Below are 19,857 nucleotides of genomic sequence, written 5' to 3'. Positions count from 1 at the left end.
TCCCCTGCAGGACCAGGATAGGGGAGAAGTCACTCCTTACTGCCAGGGGAGCCACTAGTCCACAGGGCACGTCTGTGCAAACCAGAAACAGAGCGCCCCTCTTCTGGCAGACACAGGCCCCTGCCAGGGTGGGGGGCTCGTGCACAGCCTGACCCATCACCCACTACAGCCCGACCACAGGAAGACATGGCAGAGGTCCCGCCGCAGAGAAACAAGGTTAGTCCCAGCTGCAGCACTGAGGGTGGATGCGGGGGAGACCCAGAATGGAAGGAGGAAGGGTGTCAGGAGTCGGGGGCTGCCCTGAGAAGGTGGTGGGACGCTTCCTCCCTCCCTGACCACCCACGCCCGTGTCTGGTTGGCTGAGTTGAAGGGGAGGGCAGAAAAAGAGGGGAGACAGAAGGGCTGGAAAGTCACCTGAGTCAGAGAGAACAGGAGCCCCGGGGGTGGGGGGACAGGGCACAAGTGCCTCAGAGCTCGCGCCGGTGCACAGCACACATGCACACGCTTGCACGCCCGTGGCTGCCCAGGTGACACCACAAGACTTCACCCGCACGCCTGGAGTGTCGGAGGCCATCCAGCTGCCCCCTGGCCGGAGCCTTGCCCTCCACTGACAGCTATCCATGCTGACTCGGATAGGTCCTGTCAGGCGAAGTGCTGTGCAAGGTGGGATGAGCGGGGCTGCCTACAGCAAGCTCTTCTGTGCTGTGAATCACTCCCCCCACCACCCCGCCCCGTCCACCCGGTCAGGAGGCTTGCAAGACCCACTGCACACGTCTGCGGACCGGCGCATGCAGTCGTGAGGGCGCGAGGGGCCGTGTGCACACACCTGCGGGGCTGGGTGTGCAAGTGAGCGGTTTGCACGGGCCAGGCGATGGAGCTGGGGCGGGTAGCTCTCAGCGGAAGGGGCTTAGCTGGCAGCTGCCCCCAGGGGAAAGGAGAGACCTTTCTGAAGGGGTGGGACGTGCCCAGCAATCTCAAACCCTTCCCAGCCCCTTAGCTCTGTGACCCAATCACTTCTGGTCAAAGCCAGCCTCCATATCCCCCCGCAAAGCTGGAGTGGAAATTTAAAAATAAAGACCCCTCCCCAAACACACACACACAAAAAGGCAAAGGGGAAACCAACCAGAAAGGCTGGGGTGGGCTGCTTAAGGGGAGGGTTCGGGCCTTCCCATCCTCCTTTAGTCCTGGGGACCAGCTGCTGTCTCTCTAGAGAAGAATGGTGATGGAGGTGTCCGGGGGAGGCTGGTCCTGTCCCCATCCTACCCTGGAGATGGTACCCCAAGTGACAGAGCAGTGCCAGGCCTCCCCAGGCCCAGCCCTGACACAGACCCAAGGCTGCCCTGTAAACGTCCGCACAGAGAAAGGGGCGGGGCGGTGGGAGAGTGTTGGGATCTTCCCCCCTTCTCCTCATCAATGTTTCTTTAAATAAAATAATTACCCACCCCAACCCCTCCCCATTTCTGGAAGTCCCCACCCCAAGCCCAAAAGAAAACAGTTGAAGAAGAGTAAAAATGGTGATTCAAAACTTCCCGCTGCGGTCTCGGAAGAAGCCCTCAGCTGCCTGGGCCTCGCGGAAGGTGACGGTGATGGAGTTGGCGGTGATATCGGTCACTGTCACTTCACTGGAGGGGAGCGTGGGTGTCCAGGAGGGGGGCCCCTCGGCCAGATCGGCATCTGCTGCAGCCACGGGACAAAGACACACAGACAGACGGGGGACAGCGTTGGCAACGAGGTGGGGAAGGCGGGCGTGGGTGGCAGCTTGTCGACCACCTCCCACCCCACCCCCAACACCTGATCTTCTGAGTCTCCAGCCAGGTCAGGGCCTAGTTCAAGGCTGGACACACAGGAAGACGTCACTACATGTACCTTCCCTGGCTGGACACGAACTCATCCTGAGTGGGACCACGGAAAGAGCTCTGGGCTTGGTGCCAGGGTCCCTGCAGGCTATGTGGCCTCAGGAGCGCCCAGGCCCTCTCTGGGCACTGGACCAGCTGGACCTGATGACTCAAGGGACCCTTCCAGCTCTGAGGGTCCCTGGGTCTGAGCCTCGGGGCTGGGCCGCCTTACCCTCCTCTTCAGGGGGCTGCTCAGCAGGCTCCCACTCGCTGGCCGCCTGCAGGACGTCCGGGGCCGCTGACTCCTGCAGGAAGAGCTCCCGTCGATGGCTGTGACTCTCCAGGTTGGGCCCGCGGGGCGGGAACTTCTTGCGTGAGAGCCGCAGGTACTTGTGGGCCTTGCGGGGCTTGCGGAGCGGGAAGGGCAGGGTGGGCACCAAGGGGCCCTTGTCCACCAGCTCGGGTGCCCCCGCCTTGACCACCCCCTCGGGGCTCCCGCTGCCGAGTGGGCGCGTCAGGGAGAAGCAGAGCTTCTCCTTGCCCTTGGCCTTGTGGGAGCTCCGCAGGTCCATGCTGTACAGCCGCTGCGGGGGCAAGCCAGGGCACGGCGGATCAGCCCTGCCCTCCCACCCACTGCCGCGCCTTTGCTCGTGCTGGCCCTCCCGCCCGGGGTCCTCTTCCCCGTGTTTCAGGGCTCAGAGCCAGCCGGCATCCCGCCCCTCACCCCAGCCCAGAGCGCTCCCCCTGACCAGCCCCAGCCCCGGGGCCTGGCCCAGCTCAGCCAAGAGGCCTCACGGCGCGGCCTCATCTCCCAGGGCCCTGTAAGTGGCTCAGGGACGGGGCCTCAGGGCACGTTCCTTTGGTCCATGGCAGAGGCACACAAGCGGTACAAGGTGAAAACTGACCAACAAAAAAACACACCTGCATTTATGAGGCAGATAAATTAAGGACTTATTCTTCATCACAGGGAAGGAATCTTTGCTTCTAAAGAACCCCCAAAAGCTGGAACGGCCAGCTCGCTAGGGAAATGGTGTGAGGCACAGGGCTCTGAAGCTTCCTGGGAAAAGTTAGCCAGGGGTACGCATGGCATCCAGCCACAGGAAGGTCTGCCAGCAGCCTGCAGACACCCCTCGATTCCCCCAGGACTCTCCTGGGCTCTGAGCCGCAGGGTGGCCCTGGCTGGGCCCAGACGTCTGTTGCCCCGCCTCCTTCTTGCTTAAATGGGCTGTAGGGCACATTCTTCTGCCATTCAAAGACTGAAGTTTTGTGATTTGTGCATTTGTCTTACTGACTTTTGGGGGAAATTTATACAAACCCAAGAAAGATCTTGGTGCTAAGATGTTGGGGGGGCCTGGATCACTCCGGGACAGTAGCTTCTCCTGCTACCTGTCACCAGAGGCCAAGAGTTCCCAGGAAGAGAGTGAGGCCAGCAGATAGGAACTGTAGGTCAAACATCTCCAGTTGGGGGCAGAGATCACATGTGCAAGTTCCATTCCTCAGTCCCACCAGCTAATCCCCATCACTCAGCATGGGGTGCAGGTTGTCATGGTGATGGGAGGAGAGCTGAACTGGGAGGAGACTGTAAAGATACTGCAGTGCTAAGAGGGCTTATCCCATATGCAGCTTTATCAAAACCCACCCCTTCAGCCTGGCTCGTATACCATCACAGGCCTCGTAACTCTCATACAGTTCTGTCCTTCTCTACCTCACCATGAGAGAATTACAGCTACTAACTAACGGGTCCAGGAGCACCAGGACTCAGATCTGGATTTTAATCCAGCTGTGTGACTCTCGATGGAATGGACAGGAGGTTGGACATGGCTCACACTGCACGTGGACCAAGAAGCCTTATTTTTTGGCTTCAAATTCCCGGGTGGGCCTTATTAAATTAAGGACAGCAGGTATTCTTATCATCCCAATTTTACAGATGAGAAAACTCAAGCTCAGAGATTTGCCTCAAATCACATAACTACATCACTTCAGACTCCATCCTCTTTTCAGTGCGAACCAGTGAAAGTAGCAAAGTGCCCCCAAGACCTGGGTAACACGGGCTGCCAGTCTTGTGGCAGAGGGCTTCTTCTCACTCAAAATGACACATTTCTAGGGAATTCTCTGGTGGCACAGTGGTTAAGAATCCGCCTGCCAATGCAGGAGACATGGGTTTGAGCCCTGGTCCGGGAAGATCCCACATGCCGTGGAGCAACTAAGCCTGTGCACCACAACTACTGATCCTGTGCTCTAGAGCCCATGAGCCACAGCTACTGAGCCCGTGTGCTGCAACTACTGAAGCCCGCGCGCCTAGAGCCCGTGCTCCGCAACAAGAGAAGCCACCGCGATGAGAAGCCCGCGCAACGCAACGAAGAGTAGCCCCCACTCGCCGCAACTAGAGAAAGCCCGTGCGCAGCAACCAACACCCAACGCAGCTAAAAACATAATAATAATAAAAAATAAATTAAAAAAAAATTTTTTAAATAATTTAAAAAATGATGCATTTCTAGACCATTCCAAGGCTATGGTTCCAGAATTCTAAGAATCTCCTTTTCTTGGATTCTAAAATTCCAGACGCCCCTGTTCCCTCAAAAGTTTATGCTTCTAAGATTCTCAAATACTACAATTTTGTATTTTGGGGACTTGGAGCATCAAGATTCTAAGCTTTCAAAAAAAAAAGATTCTAAGCTTTCAAAATTCTAGGATCCCGTAAGCCATACACCCACCCTCCCTCCCTCCACAGAACCTTCCACCCACCGTGTCCTCCAGGGGCACCAGCCCCACATTCTGACTTTTCCCAACTCCTCCCATTGAAACTTACCCACTAAGTGCCCCGCCCCACCCCACAGTGTCCTGGGTGGAGCCGAGGAGGGTTAGTGGTTCCGCAGAACTATCCAGTGCAAATGCACGGATGGGCAGGGGCTGGTGGGAGGAGCAAGGGGGCCCTGTGGGCGGGCACCAGAGCTGGTGGGGTTACCTGCAGCAGAAGCCGCTTGGGTTTCGGACCTCTCTTCCTATACCCCGATGCTCGGTCTCTCTCCTCCCTGGGGTGCAAAGCAGATGGCAGAACAAAAGGAAACACTGTTGACATTTAAGGGAAAGTAAGGCGTCCGCTCCACCCAGCTCTCTGCTGTCTATGGGGGAGGGGGACACCCTCCACAGGCCACCCCTCATCCTGGGGTAGGGCTCCTCACTTTAGATCATAACAATGGGGTCGTGTGTTCAACTCCCAGGGCTGCATCTTCCCACCTGACTAAAGGTGAGGGCACAGCGACTGGTCCCAGTTGCTAGAGGTGGGACTCGGGGGACATCTCCAAAAATATGTGGGTCTTCACGGCCCCAGGGTCATGCCAGACCTCTTCTCTACATGCACTGGGAACAGCCCCCAAAACAATGTAGTTCCAGTTTCCACGCTTAGGAGACGTCTACAGAAACCTGTTAATTAAATTTGCCTTGAATGCCCCAGGGGGACTGATGAGAATGGCCACGAGTCCTTTCGCAAGCGAAGTTCTGCCCAGATCTCCCCCACCAGTCTGGCATCTCCACAAACCTGGTGGGGAGGACAGGCTCCCATTTGTCTGTATCATCTGGTTGGAGAAGGGGAGAAAAACTAGCCTGCATTCAGTCCCCAGTAGATGCCAGACTCTCTGCCGGATGCCTTCCTCCATCACAAACACACAAGGCACAACCTGAGGACGCAGACAAAGCCACACACACACACCAGACAACACGCCAGAGACCCCAACAATGTGCTGGAAGTGATGGGACAATTCAAACTAGTTTCGTTCTGTTTCACTTCATTCCACTCATGCCGTCTGTGGCCTTGGTCCAGTCTCTCAGTCTGAGCCAAGCTAAGCCAGTGCATCCGTGGAGACTGTTTCCACTGTTGGTCCCTCCTCAAGGCAGTGGCTGCCACCCCCTTCCAGACATCAGACTCCAGGGACACTGGGGGGAGGGCTCTCCCTCCCTCCCCACGGAGTCAGCTTCGGCAGGTCTGCCGTGGGGCCCTAGAACCAGCATTCGAGAGAAGCACCCAGGGCGTGGGATACCCACAGCAAGCCAGGCCTCCCAAGCCCTGGAGGGTGAGAACCTTAACTCAGAGCCCGGTGCTGGGCGCCAGGACACCCTGTTCCAGGCTCAGCTCTACCTGACCCACAGGAGACCTTGGCTGGTCACTTTCCCTCTCTGGCCCTCAGTTTTCTAGTCTGGAGAAAGAGCTTCCCTTCTCAGCTGGTCCCCGGGGCCCCTGGGAGGAGCGAGAGAGGTGCCTGGCATTTCTCAAAATGGGGGGTAGAAAGACTAAAATAAAAAAGAGGAAGAGAGAGGGAAGAAAAACAAAAAAGAGGAAGAGAAGGAGGAAGTAGAGAGAGGGAAAAAGGAAAGGGCCTTGAGGGAAAAGAATAATATGTCTTTATTATATTTGTATAAGTGTTATTTATTATTATTTTTATTATTATGTCCTGCACACTTTGCACAAGGCACTGCTCTCAATGCTTTAACCCTCACAGCCACCCTGTGAGGGAGGCACATTTCCTGTCCTCATTTTATAGCCAGAGCACAGAGAGGTCAAGCCATTTGCCCGACGCCACAATTCTGACAACGTCTGCCACTAGTGAAGATGCTGAGCTCTGGGCTCCAGGCCTGGCAAGGTCAGGCCTGGGGGCCCAGTCAGGGCTCGGGGGCAGGCCTGCAGCCCAGGCCACATGACCTGGCTTCCCATCTGTAGCACCCCCACTCCTGCCCTGCAACCGTGGGAGTGGGGGGGAGGGGGTTGCAGCGAGCTTCCATTCTGTCCAGTCCTTACTTACCCAGGGCCCATCAGTGTCCCGGGCTGTGGGGATCGTGGTCCCACAAGCCCTCAGTGCCCCACTGGCCCCTCCTGGGATGCAGGGACTCCCCATTAGAGCCCCCTGGCCCGACTCCTTCTGAGTCTCTTAAAAACCCTGCAAAGCAGGTGTTAAAATGGTCGTCACCCCGCTTCCATCTCCTTCTCACCAAGACCCAGAGAGAAAGAGGAAGTCAAATCACACGGTGGGTCTGTAGAAATCCCCGAGCTCCTCATTTGTTCCTTAACTACGGACTTTTCTGACTCATTGAAAGCAACACCCGAATCCACTACCAGGACTCACGGGGCCTCCCTGAGCTGCACGCCCACTCCTTCAGCTGCCCCGCCCCTGCCCCTCCCCCAGACGCCCCACCCCTGCCCAGCTCACACCACTCCAGCTGGCCACACTCGGAGCCACGCTGGCCTCCATGCAGTTCCTCAGCCCAGGGCCTCTGCATCACTTTCTTGGGGGCTCTTCACCTGGATGGTCTTCTCTAAAATACCTACTGGGGTCCTTCCCTCACTTAGCTCAGGTCTCTGGTCAAATGCCACCACCTAACCATCCCACTGAAAGCAGCGGCCCCGTCCCGACTCTGTCTGTGCAGCAGTCAGCAGGTCGGCATCTATACATTTACTGGTGTACTTTTCACTGCAGGTCTCCACACTGGAATGTAAGCCCCACGAGGGCAGGGACGTTTGTTGGTTTTGTTCCTTGCTGTGCCCCAGTCCCTGGAACAGTGCCTGGCACACAGTAGGACCTCAACAAAGATTTGTTGAACAAATGAAAGAATGAACTAGCTGACCCCTAATTACCATCAGGAAGACATTTGCCCGTGTGTGCCCACACCTAATGGTTTGCGGAGTGCTTTCAAACGCCTTTCCTCCCCATGAGAGCCCTTGAGGTCAGCACTGTTCTCCCCATTTCACAGACAGAGAAGCTGAGGCTCGGAGAGGAAAAAGGCCCTGTGCAGCACCTCACAGCTGGTGAGTGGAACAGCCAGGATTTGATCCAGGCCTCTGACACCTGCCCAGTGCTCTCCTTACCACAATCCAGGACATTCCACAGGGCTCTCTCAGTGTCACAACCCTTTTGGATCAAGGCCCCACCAGCACTCGGGAACCAGAAAGAAGCTGTGGGACAGGAACACTGTGATTTTTAAAGGAAAGAGCATTGGGAACGTTTCCTTTGAATCAGCAGCAGGAGACCTCCTGTGGGAGAAGCGGTCAGCAGCGGGTGAGGAGGGGCAGAGGAATGGCATCACTGGGACTCAGGAGCCCCACCCAGGTTAAGTCCTACTTGGGCTGCCTCCCAGGTGCGAGGACCCTGGACAAGCCCCTTAGCTCTTCAGAGCCTCGGTCTCCTCATCTGTCAGATGAGACCCTCATCCCTGTCTCAGGCAGTTGCTAAAAGGAACCAAATAAAAATGATTTTATAAAACGGTCCCGCACTGTACAGGGTCGATGGGTTGGGGAGAGGCAGAAAGACTGGGCAGCCTGCCGGCAAGGGGCCGGTGACGCTGGGGCTCGTGCAGCAGACGGGAATGGCTAGGTTATGCTCAAAAGGCCCTCCCACCAGGAGAAACAACATTTTTGGCAGAAGCTCCCCGCTAAGGTGTGCTGTCACGGCCCATCGGACGAGCTGCCAATCACTAAGCAACCCTCAGAAGAGCACTTGCAGCAGAGCACTGGCAGACACGGCAGTCTGAGACCTGGGGGCAGCTTTGCCCACGGCCTCCCAGCTAGGAGGTAGCCAAGCAGGAGGGACCGGAACCCAGCTGTCCTGGCTCTAAAGCCACACTTCCTCCCCTGGCCTTTCTTGAGAGCTTCATCAAACTTGGTGGAGGATCTGTAGGGGGGAACCTCCCTCTGGCCCATCACTGGGCATGATTAATACTGCTGCCCCTCGCACGCATGGCATCTCTACGCCCATTTTCACCTTCTTCACGGCAATTGAAACCCCTGCCTTCTGGGGAAATCGGGGCAGGTGCTTTGGGGGTGGCCTACAACAGCAGAGAGACAGAGGCCTGGGGTTGTTAGCGGAGTGGCTGACATCACCCAGCAGCCGGAAAGGGACAGGGCCCTCAGCTGCCCTGGGACCTGGTGCCCAGCACCTTCCCCCAGCTGCGGACGAGACCCGGCAGTCCCTGCCAGACCCCTGCCCCCAGTGACCACCGTTCGGAGCCAAGCCAGCAGCAGCTGCCTATGAAACCTCAGCGCCTGCCTTCCACCCAGCCCCCTGGCAGGCTGAGCCCCTTACTTCTCCTCATAGGCCATGACCAGGCGGGGGTCCAGGATGTGCTCCTCCGGTTCCCACGTGCTGTACCTGGGGAGAGAGACAAGGGGTCAGAGCTGACCTGCCCCCTACCCCACCACCCCCCATTCAGAGGCCGCAGCCACTCCACCAGGCCCACTTGCCTGCAGGACTTTGCCCCTTCCTGATCCAGTGTTAACTGTCGCCTAATCCCATGAATTGTCCCTGGCTACCAGGGTAGGTCGGAGGCCTCCCGGGGGCTTGCATGACACCAGAGCTCCCCTCATTCTGAGCGCTGATCACACCACCCTATAAGTGATCGCGTCCAACTCCGGACTAGATCCCCATGTTCACTTCAGGTGAAGAGGGCAGGCCCCATATGTCCCCGGATCCCCTTCCTGTGAGAGTCAAGAGCATGTGGTGAAGAGCTGCGGCTCTGGAGCCAGACTGCCTGGGTTCAAACCCCAGCTCTGCCCTGGCTAGCTGTACAACTTGAAACGATTTATTCAGTGTCTCTATGCTGATTTCCCCATCTGTCAAGGTCTCTTGTGCTGCTTAAACATGTTCACGTATCTAAGTGTTTAGAGCAGCGCCTGGTGCACAGGAAGTGCTCTGTGCTTATTACTGTCACCATCCCTGGCCCCCCTGATGCCCCAGCCCCAGTGGGCCCTCTGCCCAGGCTGAGCTACTCCCTCCCCGTCCTTGGAACACATCTGCACCATCAAGGCCAGGTTTGAAGTTCCCTTCTCAGGTGGGGCCTGGCACACAGCAGGAACTTGGTAAATGTTCAGTGACTGAATGGTACAGTGTCCTACAGCAGGCCCCTAGGTCTTTCCACGAGGGACCTTCCACCACTCCCAGGCCAGACAGCATTCCCTGCTGGGACAGAACTGGGCATTTCCAGAGTTCAGCCATCCTCCTTCCACCCGCACGATTATTTACTTAGTATCTGCCTTTAAATTAGCTCACTTGGGGATTCCCTGGTGGTGCAGTGGTTAAGAATCTGCCTGCTAATGCAGGGGACACAGGTTTGAGCCCTGGTCCGGGAAGATCCCACATGCCGCGGAGCAACTAAGCCTGCGTGCCACAACTATTGGGCCTGTGCTCTAGAGCCCGTGAGGCACAACTACTGAGCCCGAGTGCCACAACTACTGAAGCCCGCGTGCCTAGAGCCCATGCTCCGCAACAAGAGAAGCCACCGCAATGAGAAGCCCGCGCACTGCAACGAAGAGCAGCCCCTGCTCGCCACAACTAGAGAAAGCCTGCGCGCAGCAACGAAGACCCAACACAGCTATAAATAAATAAATAAATAAATAAATTTATGTATAAAAAAAATTAGCTTGCTTTTTTAAAACATTTTATTTTAAAAGCAAACTCTTTATGACTTCCATAAGTGGAAAAACCAGGATGACTCATCATAAACAGATTCTAATACATAAAAAAATTTTAATATAAAAACACATATATGGGGATTCCCTGGTGGCGCAGTGGTTAAGAATCCGTCTGCTAATGCAGGGGACACGGGTTCGAGTTCTGGTCTGGGAAGATCCCGCATGCCGCGGAGCAACTAAGCCCATGCACCACAACTACTGAGCCTGTGCTCTTGAGCCGCAACTACTGAGCCCACGTGCCACAACTACTGAAGTCTGCGTGCCTAGAGCCTGCGTTCTGCAACAAGAGAAGCCACCACCATGAGAAGCCCATGCACCGCAACGAAGAGTAGCCCCCGCTTGCTGTAACTAGAGAAAGTCCGCGCCCAGCAACAAAAACCCAACGCAGCCAAAAATAAATAAATTTATTTAAAAAAAAGAAAGAAAATCATTAAAAAACAATCCAAGTCCTGACAACTGTTTAAAAATATATATATATATCTATGGGTGTATATATATGCATGCATACAAATACACATATAATCATAAAAATACATATATATGTAGATATATGTACATGGGTGTATATAAACAAAACCAAAGCAATGGACTGTGATTCTGGCCAAGACTGCACCCAGGACTGCTGGATAAGGAGGGAGGTGAGGGAATTTCCTGGTGGTCCAGTGGTTAGGACACCAAGTTTTCACTGCCAAGGGCCTGGGTTCAATTCCTGGCTGGGGAACTAAGATCCCACAAGCCACGTGGCACAGCCAAAAAATAAATAAATAAAAGAGGGAGGTGAGTAGGTATTAGGGAGGTATTGCGAAGCAGAGAGAGGCCAGGCAGAGCCCCTGCCCCTGCTGCCTTCTACCAGCCAAGTTTAAACCTTCATCTTCAACCATCCTGGTTACTGTGAAACCTAAAAGTAGTCCAATCAATATTTAAACAACAAGCTGCCCAAGGACAGACCCCTTCTTTCCTTTCTTTCACTGACACTTCTGCACACTTACTTCGTGTCGGGCCCCGTGGACTCAGCAGTGAAGGTCCATGCCCAGAATGCCACACGCCCAGCCTAAGCAGGCACCATCACAGCTCCTTTCCTTTGCACTGTGCTGTGCTCTCCTCCTGGAGGGCCCCCTTCCTCCAGTGAACTCCTCATCCTTTAAGAATCAGGTCCTTGTAGCTTTTCCTGACATCCTCTCCTAGCTGTCCTACTCCCAGCAGAATGAACCCTCCCCTCAGCTGCTCTCCAGGGCCCTATTATCGCACTGGGCACCTGCCATCCTTATTGGTGAATCATCCTTATTGGCGAATCAAGCTGGTGTCCTGGCTGGCAGGTTGTAACGCCTCGCCAGAGTGCCCAGCCCAGGCCCCAGCCCCCAGCCCCCAGCCCCCAGGTGTTCTGGGAATGGCTGCAGAAGCCACTGAAGAGTTTTGCTCACCCTGGAGAAATGCTGAAAGTGAAACTGAGATTTTTTTTTATAGTTTGGGTAAAGCCCAAACTGAAAGCAACCAGAAGCTGGCAGAGACTTCAAACCTTCCTCCCCTCCCCCAAACAAAGGTTGAATTTCCTCGACTGTAACTAGTAAGAAGAGAGGGGGAATTTTGTGTTCCTCCAGTGTCCTCTGCCTGGCCCTCCCTCTTTCTCTAGCTGTGGATGTTTCTCTTCAGTGCTCTAGTCCTCTCCGCCCTGCCCACTTCCCCACTGCCCTGCCCACTTCTTGTTGATGTAGCTGCTCTGTGGTTCCTGGCAAGTCCCTAACCTTCTCTGTAGTTCAGTTTCCTCATCTTAAGAATCACCACCATCACCACCATAACAGCAAGGTGCCAGAGCAGACTACTGCAAGGACGCATCCATTCCTTGTAACACCCTTATGAGGTAGGTTACAGATGTTACAAATGAAGAAACTGGGGCAGAGAGGTTAAGCATCTTGCCAAGATCACCGAGCCAGGAAGTGGCCAATCTGTGGTCAGAATTCAGTTGAATCTTGGCTACCCTCTCCCTTTGGATCTCTCACATGTCGGGGTAAATGGCCCCTCACCGGGCTGTAACGTCCATAGGAGAGGGGCACAGTCTGATTGGCCACGTCTTCAGTGTCTGACCCGGGGCTTGGCACACAGCGGGTGCACAGAAAGGGAGAGACTTGGCAGCTGGAGGCCTGGCCCCGTTCGGTGCTGCGGAAAGGCGGGCGGGGGTGGGGCGGGGCGTTGCACAGGCGCCTCACCCTCTCGGACACCCCGGCCCTCCTAAACAGGAGGCCATCAGCGGCCCTCCGCAGTGTGGGAAGCCAGAGACCACAGCGAGGGCAAACACGCTTTGCGAACAGCCGGGCACAGGCAAGACAGGAGGGCGCAGCCGGCGTGGCCCGCGGCCTGAGACTTCGGGGTCTAGGTCTCCGGGCCGCCGCCTGGGCGGGAACCGAGCGTGGCGGACAGAAGGCTCCATCCATATCGCAGCGCCGTGCGCCCCGCCCCCCGGAGTCGGGCAGCCGCGCGTGCACACGCACGCACGCAGCGCGGGAGCGTGCGCGCCAGATTACCCGGCCTACTGATGGGGGGCGGGGCGGGGGCGGGGGCGGCGCGCACCGGCTCCGAGGTAAACACGACCACGTGACCGCCGCCCCGCCGCCCCCGCCCCCCCCCCACCCCAGCCACCGGAGCCGGGGTAAACAGGCTCGCGGCCGCCCCTCCTGGGCCCCGCCGCGTAGGCTCCCGCCGTGCCGGGGCGCCCTGCAGAGCCAGGCCCGCCCCAGCCCCCGACTCCGATTTAGATTCGCCCAAATGAGAAGCAGCGCAGCGGACTCCCGAAGGCGGCGGTGAGCAAGTGACTCCGCTGCTCGGGCCTCCGTTTTCTCATCCGTGAAGCGGACCTACCAATAGTCCCTGTCTTTTAGGGGTGATGTGACGATTAGATGTGTTAAGCCACATAAAGCACTTAGAGCAGTGTGGTACATAATAAAAGCAAACAAGCATTTATTAAATCAATATCAAAAGCCTGGAGAGCGCAAACACACACCTGCCAAGGGCCACACCGAGGACTCTGTGCTGCCACTACTCAACCCGGCCTTGGAGGAGAAAGAAGAGCCTCCTCTGCGTCTGGCACTGTTACGAACCCTTTCTTGTCTCAGGCAGCCTTCCACAGGGCTCCGTGAGGCTAGGGCCCCATTTTACAGGTGGGGAAATGGAGGTGCCCATGATTCAAATCGTCCCACCTTTATGACCTGGGGCAAGGATGCCTCTGCTGAGGGTTTCTGTCTCCCCATCTGTACAATGGGTTGCCATTAGGCAATTACAGGGGCCAATGCCTGATCTTAATAGGGGCTTACTGATAGCTTGGTTATTGCTGTACCCTGATACACTGATAATATCACTACTGAAGCTCTATGGAGGCGGTCCTCCCCACAAATGCGGTAGCATTCACAAGTGGGTAAGAACGGAGGGAAGGAAAGCGTTTCCAAAGAGGAGCAGCAGGGTCCTGGGCAGGCTGAGATGAGAGTGGGGTATGTGAGCATCTCTGTGTGCTGACAGCATGTAGCTGATTATTTAACATCCTCTGCCCTGTGCCCCCAGCCCCTCCCTGTGCCATTTGCTGTTCCTTCCAGAACAAGCAAGATAGCTCCTCTACCCCATCTGCTGGGGAGGAAGGGCAGTCATTTGTCTGCTGTTGGGGAGAGAAAAGAGGCAAAGCACCCAAAGGTTTAACAGGGGCCTGGCACAGGGTGAGTGTCCGTTTAAATCATGGCTTCTATTATTAACATGAGCCTCCCTGCCCAGGGGGCGGAGGGTGCTGGGGAGCAGGAGAATCTGACTCCCCTCCCACCCAGGCTATCACTGCCCTGCCCTAGCCAAGGCTCCCAGGCCTGCAGCGAGCAGCCTGCCCAGCTACCTACTCCCCATCCACTTTCTCAGCCTCTTCTTCAAGCAAGGCCCCCTGAGGAGGAGAGACTGAAGACCAAGTGGGTTACAAAGGAGCCCTGGTTCTCCTGATTCTCCCTGTGACTGAACCTGTTTTCCCCCAAGTGAAGCGGGGTGGCACAGTGGATGACATAAAGTGGGCACCATGCTGCACCGGGTTGGCAGTTATATTACTGTATATAACTCCCCTGTCTGGGCCTCAGTTTCCCCATTTGAAAAATGAGAGGACTGATCTCAATGATTGCTAAGGCTGCTTTGGGCTCCTGTGAGGAGTAGACGCCCCCAGACCCCTCTCCCGGCTGAGGGGAGACCTAGAAGCCTGAGCTGTGTAACTTACTATTAATAGCAAACGTTCACTAAGTGCTTGGTCTGGGCTAAGCATGCATCAGGTACTCTATATCCATCATCTAATCCTCACAACACTGTTGTACTGGAGGATTTATTCCAATTTGGAGATGGAAGCAGAGGTCCTGCCATGTTGGGGACTTGCTAAAGGGCCCCCAGCTGTCTAGCTGTGAGCCAGGCCAGGAACCCAGGGTCAAAGTATAGGGGAGCCAGAAATGCCCCAGGTCATCTGGCCAAACAGGGCTTCCAGAACTCCCTTGGAGCGGGGAGTGTCACAAAAAGCAGTCATGAGGGCCCATCTGGTGGTCTCAGCATGTTAGGAAACAAGTGGGCCCCAGGTTCGGGGGCACAGGCCAGGAGAACCATGGAGGGACTGCTCTTGGAATGCCAGGTCCTTCCCCTGACTGAAGCTCTGATGGGCAGGCGTATTCATTCAGGATTAATAAAAGTGGGGGAAGGAACTTTAAATAGATAAAAACCTCTGTTTAGAGAAGGGAGTCTACAGAGCAGGAAAAATAGCCAACGGTGCCTTGAAGGCCAACAGGCTGGTGTCCCACTGGGACGCAGTGCCTTCTGGCACGGAAGCTAAGAGAGGAGTGAGTACCCAGGGAGTATGCCCACCTTGAACATCTTCTTTTTCTAGCTTTCCACCTCCTCTTACCAGCCCCTTCACCCAGACCAGAAGCCCACCTTCATCTGCCCAGTGGAGGAGGGGATTATCCTTCAGTCCCAGGGGGTTTGGGAAGGGGCAGCAGGAATGGATGAATTATCTGGTTAACCAGCCACCAACCCTAATCATCAGGATGCCTGCAGGCCATCCTGAACACACTCCCAGGCCTTTCACCCCACAAAGTGAAGGAGCCTGTGAGAAGAGAGCAGGGCCTGGACTACTGAACCCATTTTGCAGAGAGAGAAGCTGAGGCAGCATGGCCTGTCTTCCTCTCTGCTGTTTCTCACCACCGCGTGTCCAAGACACTCCCAGGACCCAAATACCAGGTCAGCCCCCAACACCAGCACAGCAGAAAGCCCCTGGCACAGACAGCAGGGGCTCTGGACAGAGGGGGATTCCAGGAGTCAGTCTCTAGGAGGCAGGGCTGGGAGGTGGGGCACCCACAGACCAATGGGGAGGCCCCACGACCTGCTCCTTCCCTCCCCTCCCCCAACAACTCCCTGCTGGGAGGTGATTGGTTGGTGAGAAGGTTCCTGATTGGGCCTCAGCGGAGAGGTGGGGCAACTGGGAGAGGTCCTAGACCCAGCTCCCTGGCCCCGCAACTGGGAGATGGAGGAGGCACAGAAGTGATACCTGAAGATGGAGAGGCCCAGTTCAACTCTCAGCTCTGCCTCCACTTGCTGTGTGACCTAAGGCAAGCTGCTTACCTTCTCTGAGCCTGTTTCCTCATCTTTATAGAGATAGGACCACAGCTGCCTCACAAGGCTGTACAGGAGCCTGCTCTGTAGACTGGAGAGTGCTGTCCAAAGGCGGGCTCTGTCCCTAGCTGTATGGCACTGAGGACTCGTGCCCCACTGGCTAGACTTGTCTTGCCCAACCACACAAACCCCCACCCGGCACTGCACTTGCTGCAGCTTGAGTGCCCCTCCACCTTGCAGGCAGCCATCTCTGAAGCCAAGATGATGGGCCTTCACCTCCTAGGTGCCGGGAAAGGCCAGAAGCAGGGGAGCAGAGGGTGCCACCAGAAGGTGGAGTGCAACTCTGAATGGGGCCCATGAGAAGAGAAGCTGGGGCCCACCTTCACCCTCATGTGCTCCAAGCCCCTCAGCTGGCAGAGGGGAAACTGAGGCCCAGAGAAGAGGATGATTAATCAAGGTCTGCTGGCCAATTACTAGAGCAGCTGGAGTGAAAAGTGAGGCAGGAGAAAGGGTAAAAGGTTGATGGAAGGATGTACAGGTAGGCAGACAGAAACACACAAAGAAGCCTTACTTTGGGGGCCATCCTTTCCACTTCACCAGATATTCGACTTTACCCTGGGAAGAAAGAGAGAAGAAGTAGACACAGTGAGATACACAGATGCCCCTACGACCACTTGCACGACAGTAAGGCCCAATCCCCTCTGCGGACAGAAGTCCCCCAACACATACACACTGTCAGGGACGCTCCCCACAAGATCCCCATCAACCAGAGATCCTCAAACTGACCTCCCCAGACGGTCCTCCCTACTAGAACACAGGAGTGCACTGGGCCCCAAACACCTCTGGGGTTCCTGTGGCAGAAGCTTGGAGCCCATGTCACGTGTGGGGAAACAGACCGTGTGGGGATGTGCGTGGCCAAAGATCCAGTGTCCCGGTGCTAACACCATAATTCTCTTTCCTTTTTCGATTAGAAGACTCTCCAAGTCCTAGAATACTCCTCCCTGGCATGTCCCACATGGCTCTAGCCCCATCAGCCCCCTCCCTGTGAGAGGCTGCCTCTGGGCCAGAGGTGACAGGCTAGTGACTCCAAGACTCAACTCACTCTCAAGTCAAAAGAACCTGGCAGGACCCCGGAGAAGGCTGACAAAGTCTCCACCTTGAGAAAGGGTGATCGCCCCTCCAGTAGTTAGAAAACAGAGGCAGATTCCTCCCTTCCTCAAAGGTGACAGGGGCCTTTAAAAGTTCCCAGTCCAACTCCATCTGATGGGTGATACCCCTCCACACTGGAACTTGAAGACCAAGATATGTCACCTCCTCAAAGAGGCCTGCCCTGGCCACCCTTCCCAACACCCTCCCTCCCGTCTTCCAGTAGTTCTCTTTCTGTGTGGCACACGGCCCCCTTGGAAAGCATCTATATTTATTTCCTCTTTCACTGTGTGTCTCCGCTGCCAAAATGGCAGCTCCACGAGGGAAGGAGCTCCCTCCCCGGGGCTTAGAATGGTGCCTGGTGCACAGAGATACTCAATAAATATATTTTGAATGAATGGCGAAAGGAATGATGCTTCGCACTCTCTGGCACTACCCCTCAGGCCCCATGTAGAAGGGAGTAATTACTGTACCTGCTGAGGCTACACTGCATGGAAAACATGGGGCTTTGAGGAACAAATTCAAATCGAGGAAACCCTGAGGGAAGGGAGGAGGAGGGGCAGCCCCAACTTGAAGACAGAGCTCAACCCCATTGGAGTTGGGGAAGAAAAGGTCATGGCCCACCTTGACTGTCACCCTTAGATGTCACCCAAGATGCCGGGACTGAGTTTTCTCTCTTGAAAGATGAGCTGGCAAACAGCCAACTGGAGCTCCTGCTCTACACCCATCTCTAACTTGCTGTGTGACCTTGACCAGGTCACTTCCCCAGCCAGGGCCTCAGTTTGTGCCTTCGTCAAATGGGAGGAGGTGAACTCTAAGACCCCTCCCAGCCCTGCCGCTAGAGCCTCCCATGGGGCTGCAGGGAGGAGATAAGGGAAAAGGATAGTGGTGAGTGCCGGGACAGGAACTTTCCCCAAAGCCTTCCATCTCCAACCTCCAGTCTGGGGCCAGACCACTTTGCAGACGTGTGCACAGGAAATGTGCACGGCCAAAGTCCAGGCCCGAGGCGCGGGGACAGAACCTAGCAGAACAGACGCCTCCTTAAATTGCAGGGTGTATGTTTTGGAGGCGAAGGCAAAGGGGGAGGAGCTTTGAGGATGCCCCAGCGCCGTAGGCGGCTCCACTGAGCCGGCCGGGCGGGGCTGGGAGGTGGGGAGGGGAAGACAGAGGGGTGTGCACTGGAAGTGGGGGAGAGACATGGAGGTGGGGATGTGGAGGGGATCGAAGTCCAGCAGTTAAACTTAAGAGGCGGGAGGACGCTTTTCCAAAGCTCCGCCTCCAACTTCAAAGGACTTGGCACCAAGAGTCCAGAGTCCTGAGTTCGAGACCCAGCTCCGACGCGAACACACTAGGCAAGCCGTTTCTTCAACTCGGGCCTCAGTCTCCCCATATTTAGAATGAGGGGAGGATGAGAAAGGATGGCGTTCAGGATCCCTACAGTCCGATCCTAACCTCTAGCTCTGGCGGACTCAGCTGCCCCCAGCATCCCGGGGCGACAACTTTTATTCTACTCTTTCTACAAGGTGGCGGGGGAAACTGAGGCACGGGCTGGGTATACGAGTCCGGCAGCGCGGGGCTGCCTGCCCACCCCCCACCCCCGCTCCACTTTCTCCCTCGCCTCCAGCGCGGAGGGGACAGTGCTGGGGACAGGAGGGGACTCCATAGGGGTCCTGGGAGCCGCCCCCGGGCAGCCTCACCTTCCGCACGCGCTTCTTCCGGATGCTCTCTACGGCGAACACCTGCTCGCCGATGGCTGACAGCTCCATGCGGGGCGGCGGGCGAGCGGGCCCGGGGCCGGGCCGGGCCGGGCCGGGGGCGGAGCTGCGGGGCCGCGGCTGCGGCGCGCGATGCTCGGGCCGGCGGGGTCCCAGTCACCCTCGCCCGGGCGCGCACGCGCACGCGCACGCGCGCACACCCCCTTGCGCTCCCTCACGCCGCCGACGTTCCATTTTTGAACCTGCGCAACGTTTTCCTCGGCGCGCGCGAGCCGGCGAGCGAGCGCGCGGGGCGGGGGCGGAGCGGGGGCTCGGCTCTTGCCGGGCAGGTCACGCCCCTCCTTAATAGGCTCCGCCCCTCTTGGTCCCGCCCCCTCTGGAGCTCCGCCCCGCCTGGGCCGTCAGTAGCGCGCGGCTCTCGGGATCCGCTAGTACGCGGGACTTATTTGGCGCCGGCGCCGGTCGGGTGGGACGAGATCTTAATACACAGACGCGTTTCCTAAAGTCCTCCCGGTGACTCTGAGGGGCCGGAAACGGCATGGCCCCGGTTGGGCAGATGAGAACATGGGCAGAGCGGGGAGGCCATTTGCCTCACCTCCCACAAAGGATAGAGGGGTCGCGGCGCGGACCCTTGGGCGGCAGGAGGGCGGGGACGGCCAAGGTTTCCCAAGCTGTCTCAGTACAGTGGTCTCTCTAGATCCGGGCTCCGGAGCGACGTGGTTTGCCAGCCCTGAGCAGGCGCCTCCACGTATATCCTTCCGTCCGTCCGTCTGTAGCCGGTCGTGCTGAGACGCCCGAATCGCGCGGCCGCTGCCTCGAGGGCCCCGGCTAGGCAGTACTTGGCGGCAGGTGTGGCCGTGGCAGATCTAAGGTGCACAGCGGGACAGATTTCGCTGCCACGCAGCCCCAAGTCCCCAGTCACACGCGCTAGGCGCTCTGCATGTAGTAGGTGTTCGACTGTTTGTGGGATGAATGGATCTTGAGGTCCGGGACCATCTCATTTTCCCCGTTCACTCCAACCTCGTTCTGTCTTCTCTGCCGCGCCACCACTCATCCTCACTAGGAGGAACCCGAGTCATCCGTGCCCCTCCGGCTCCCA

At 56.8% G+C, this 19,857-nt stretch overlaps 1 protein-coding gene across 3 annotated transcripts; it reads right to left on the bottom strand.

Moving 5' to 3' along the window:
- Positions 1-905: 905 nt before the first annotated feature.
- CBX7 (chromobox 7) lies at positions 906-19,044 on the bottom strand. Of its 3 annotated transcripts, none has more exons than XM_032645026.1 (6): positions 18,741-19,044; positions 16,469-16,512; positions 8,906-8,971; positions 4,801-4,867; positions 2,068-2,140; positions 906-1,677 (listed from the first exon to the last, which is right to left on the bottom strand). In XM_032645026.1, exons 1-6 carry the CDS (start codon positions 18,807-18,809, stop codon positions 1,520-1,522), a joined length of 477 nt encoding a protein of 158 aa, XP_032500917.1. In that variant the 5' UTR covers positions 18,810-19,044; the 3' UTR covers positions 906-1,519. The 3 variants fall into 3 exon arrangements, with proteins under 3 accessions (XP_032500917.1, XP_032500914.1, XP_032500915.1); XM_032645023.1 differs by having other exon boundaries at positions 2,068-2,419; positions 18,741-19,043; XM_032645024.1 differs by having other exon boundaries at positions 906-1,674; positions 2,068-2,419; positions 18,741-19,043.
- Positions 19,045-19,857: the final 813 nt, after the last annotated feature.

Source organism: Phocoena sinus, chromosome 10 (genome assembly GCF_008692025.1).
Source record: "Phocoena sinus isolate mPhoSin1 chromosome 10, mPhoSin1.pri, whole genome shotgun sequence".
In the NCBI taxonomy this organism is placed as follows: domain Eukaryota; kingdom Metazoa; phylum Chordata; class Mammalia; order Artiodactyla; family Phocoenidae; genus Phocoena; species Phocoena sinus.
This window is presented reverse-complemented; position numbering and strand designations above follow the sequence as displayed.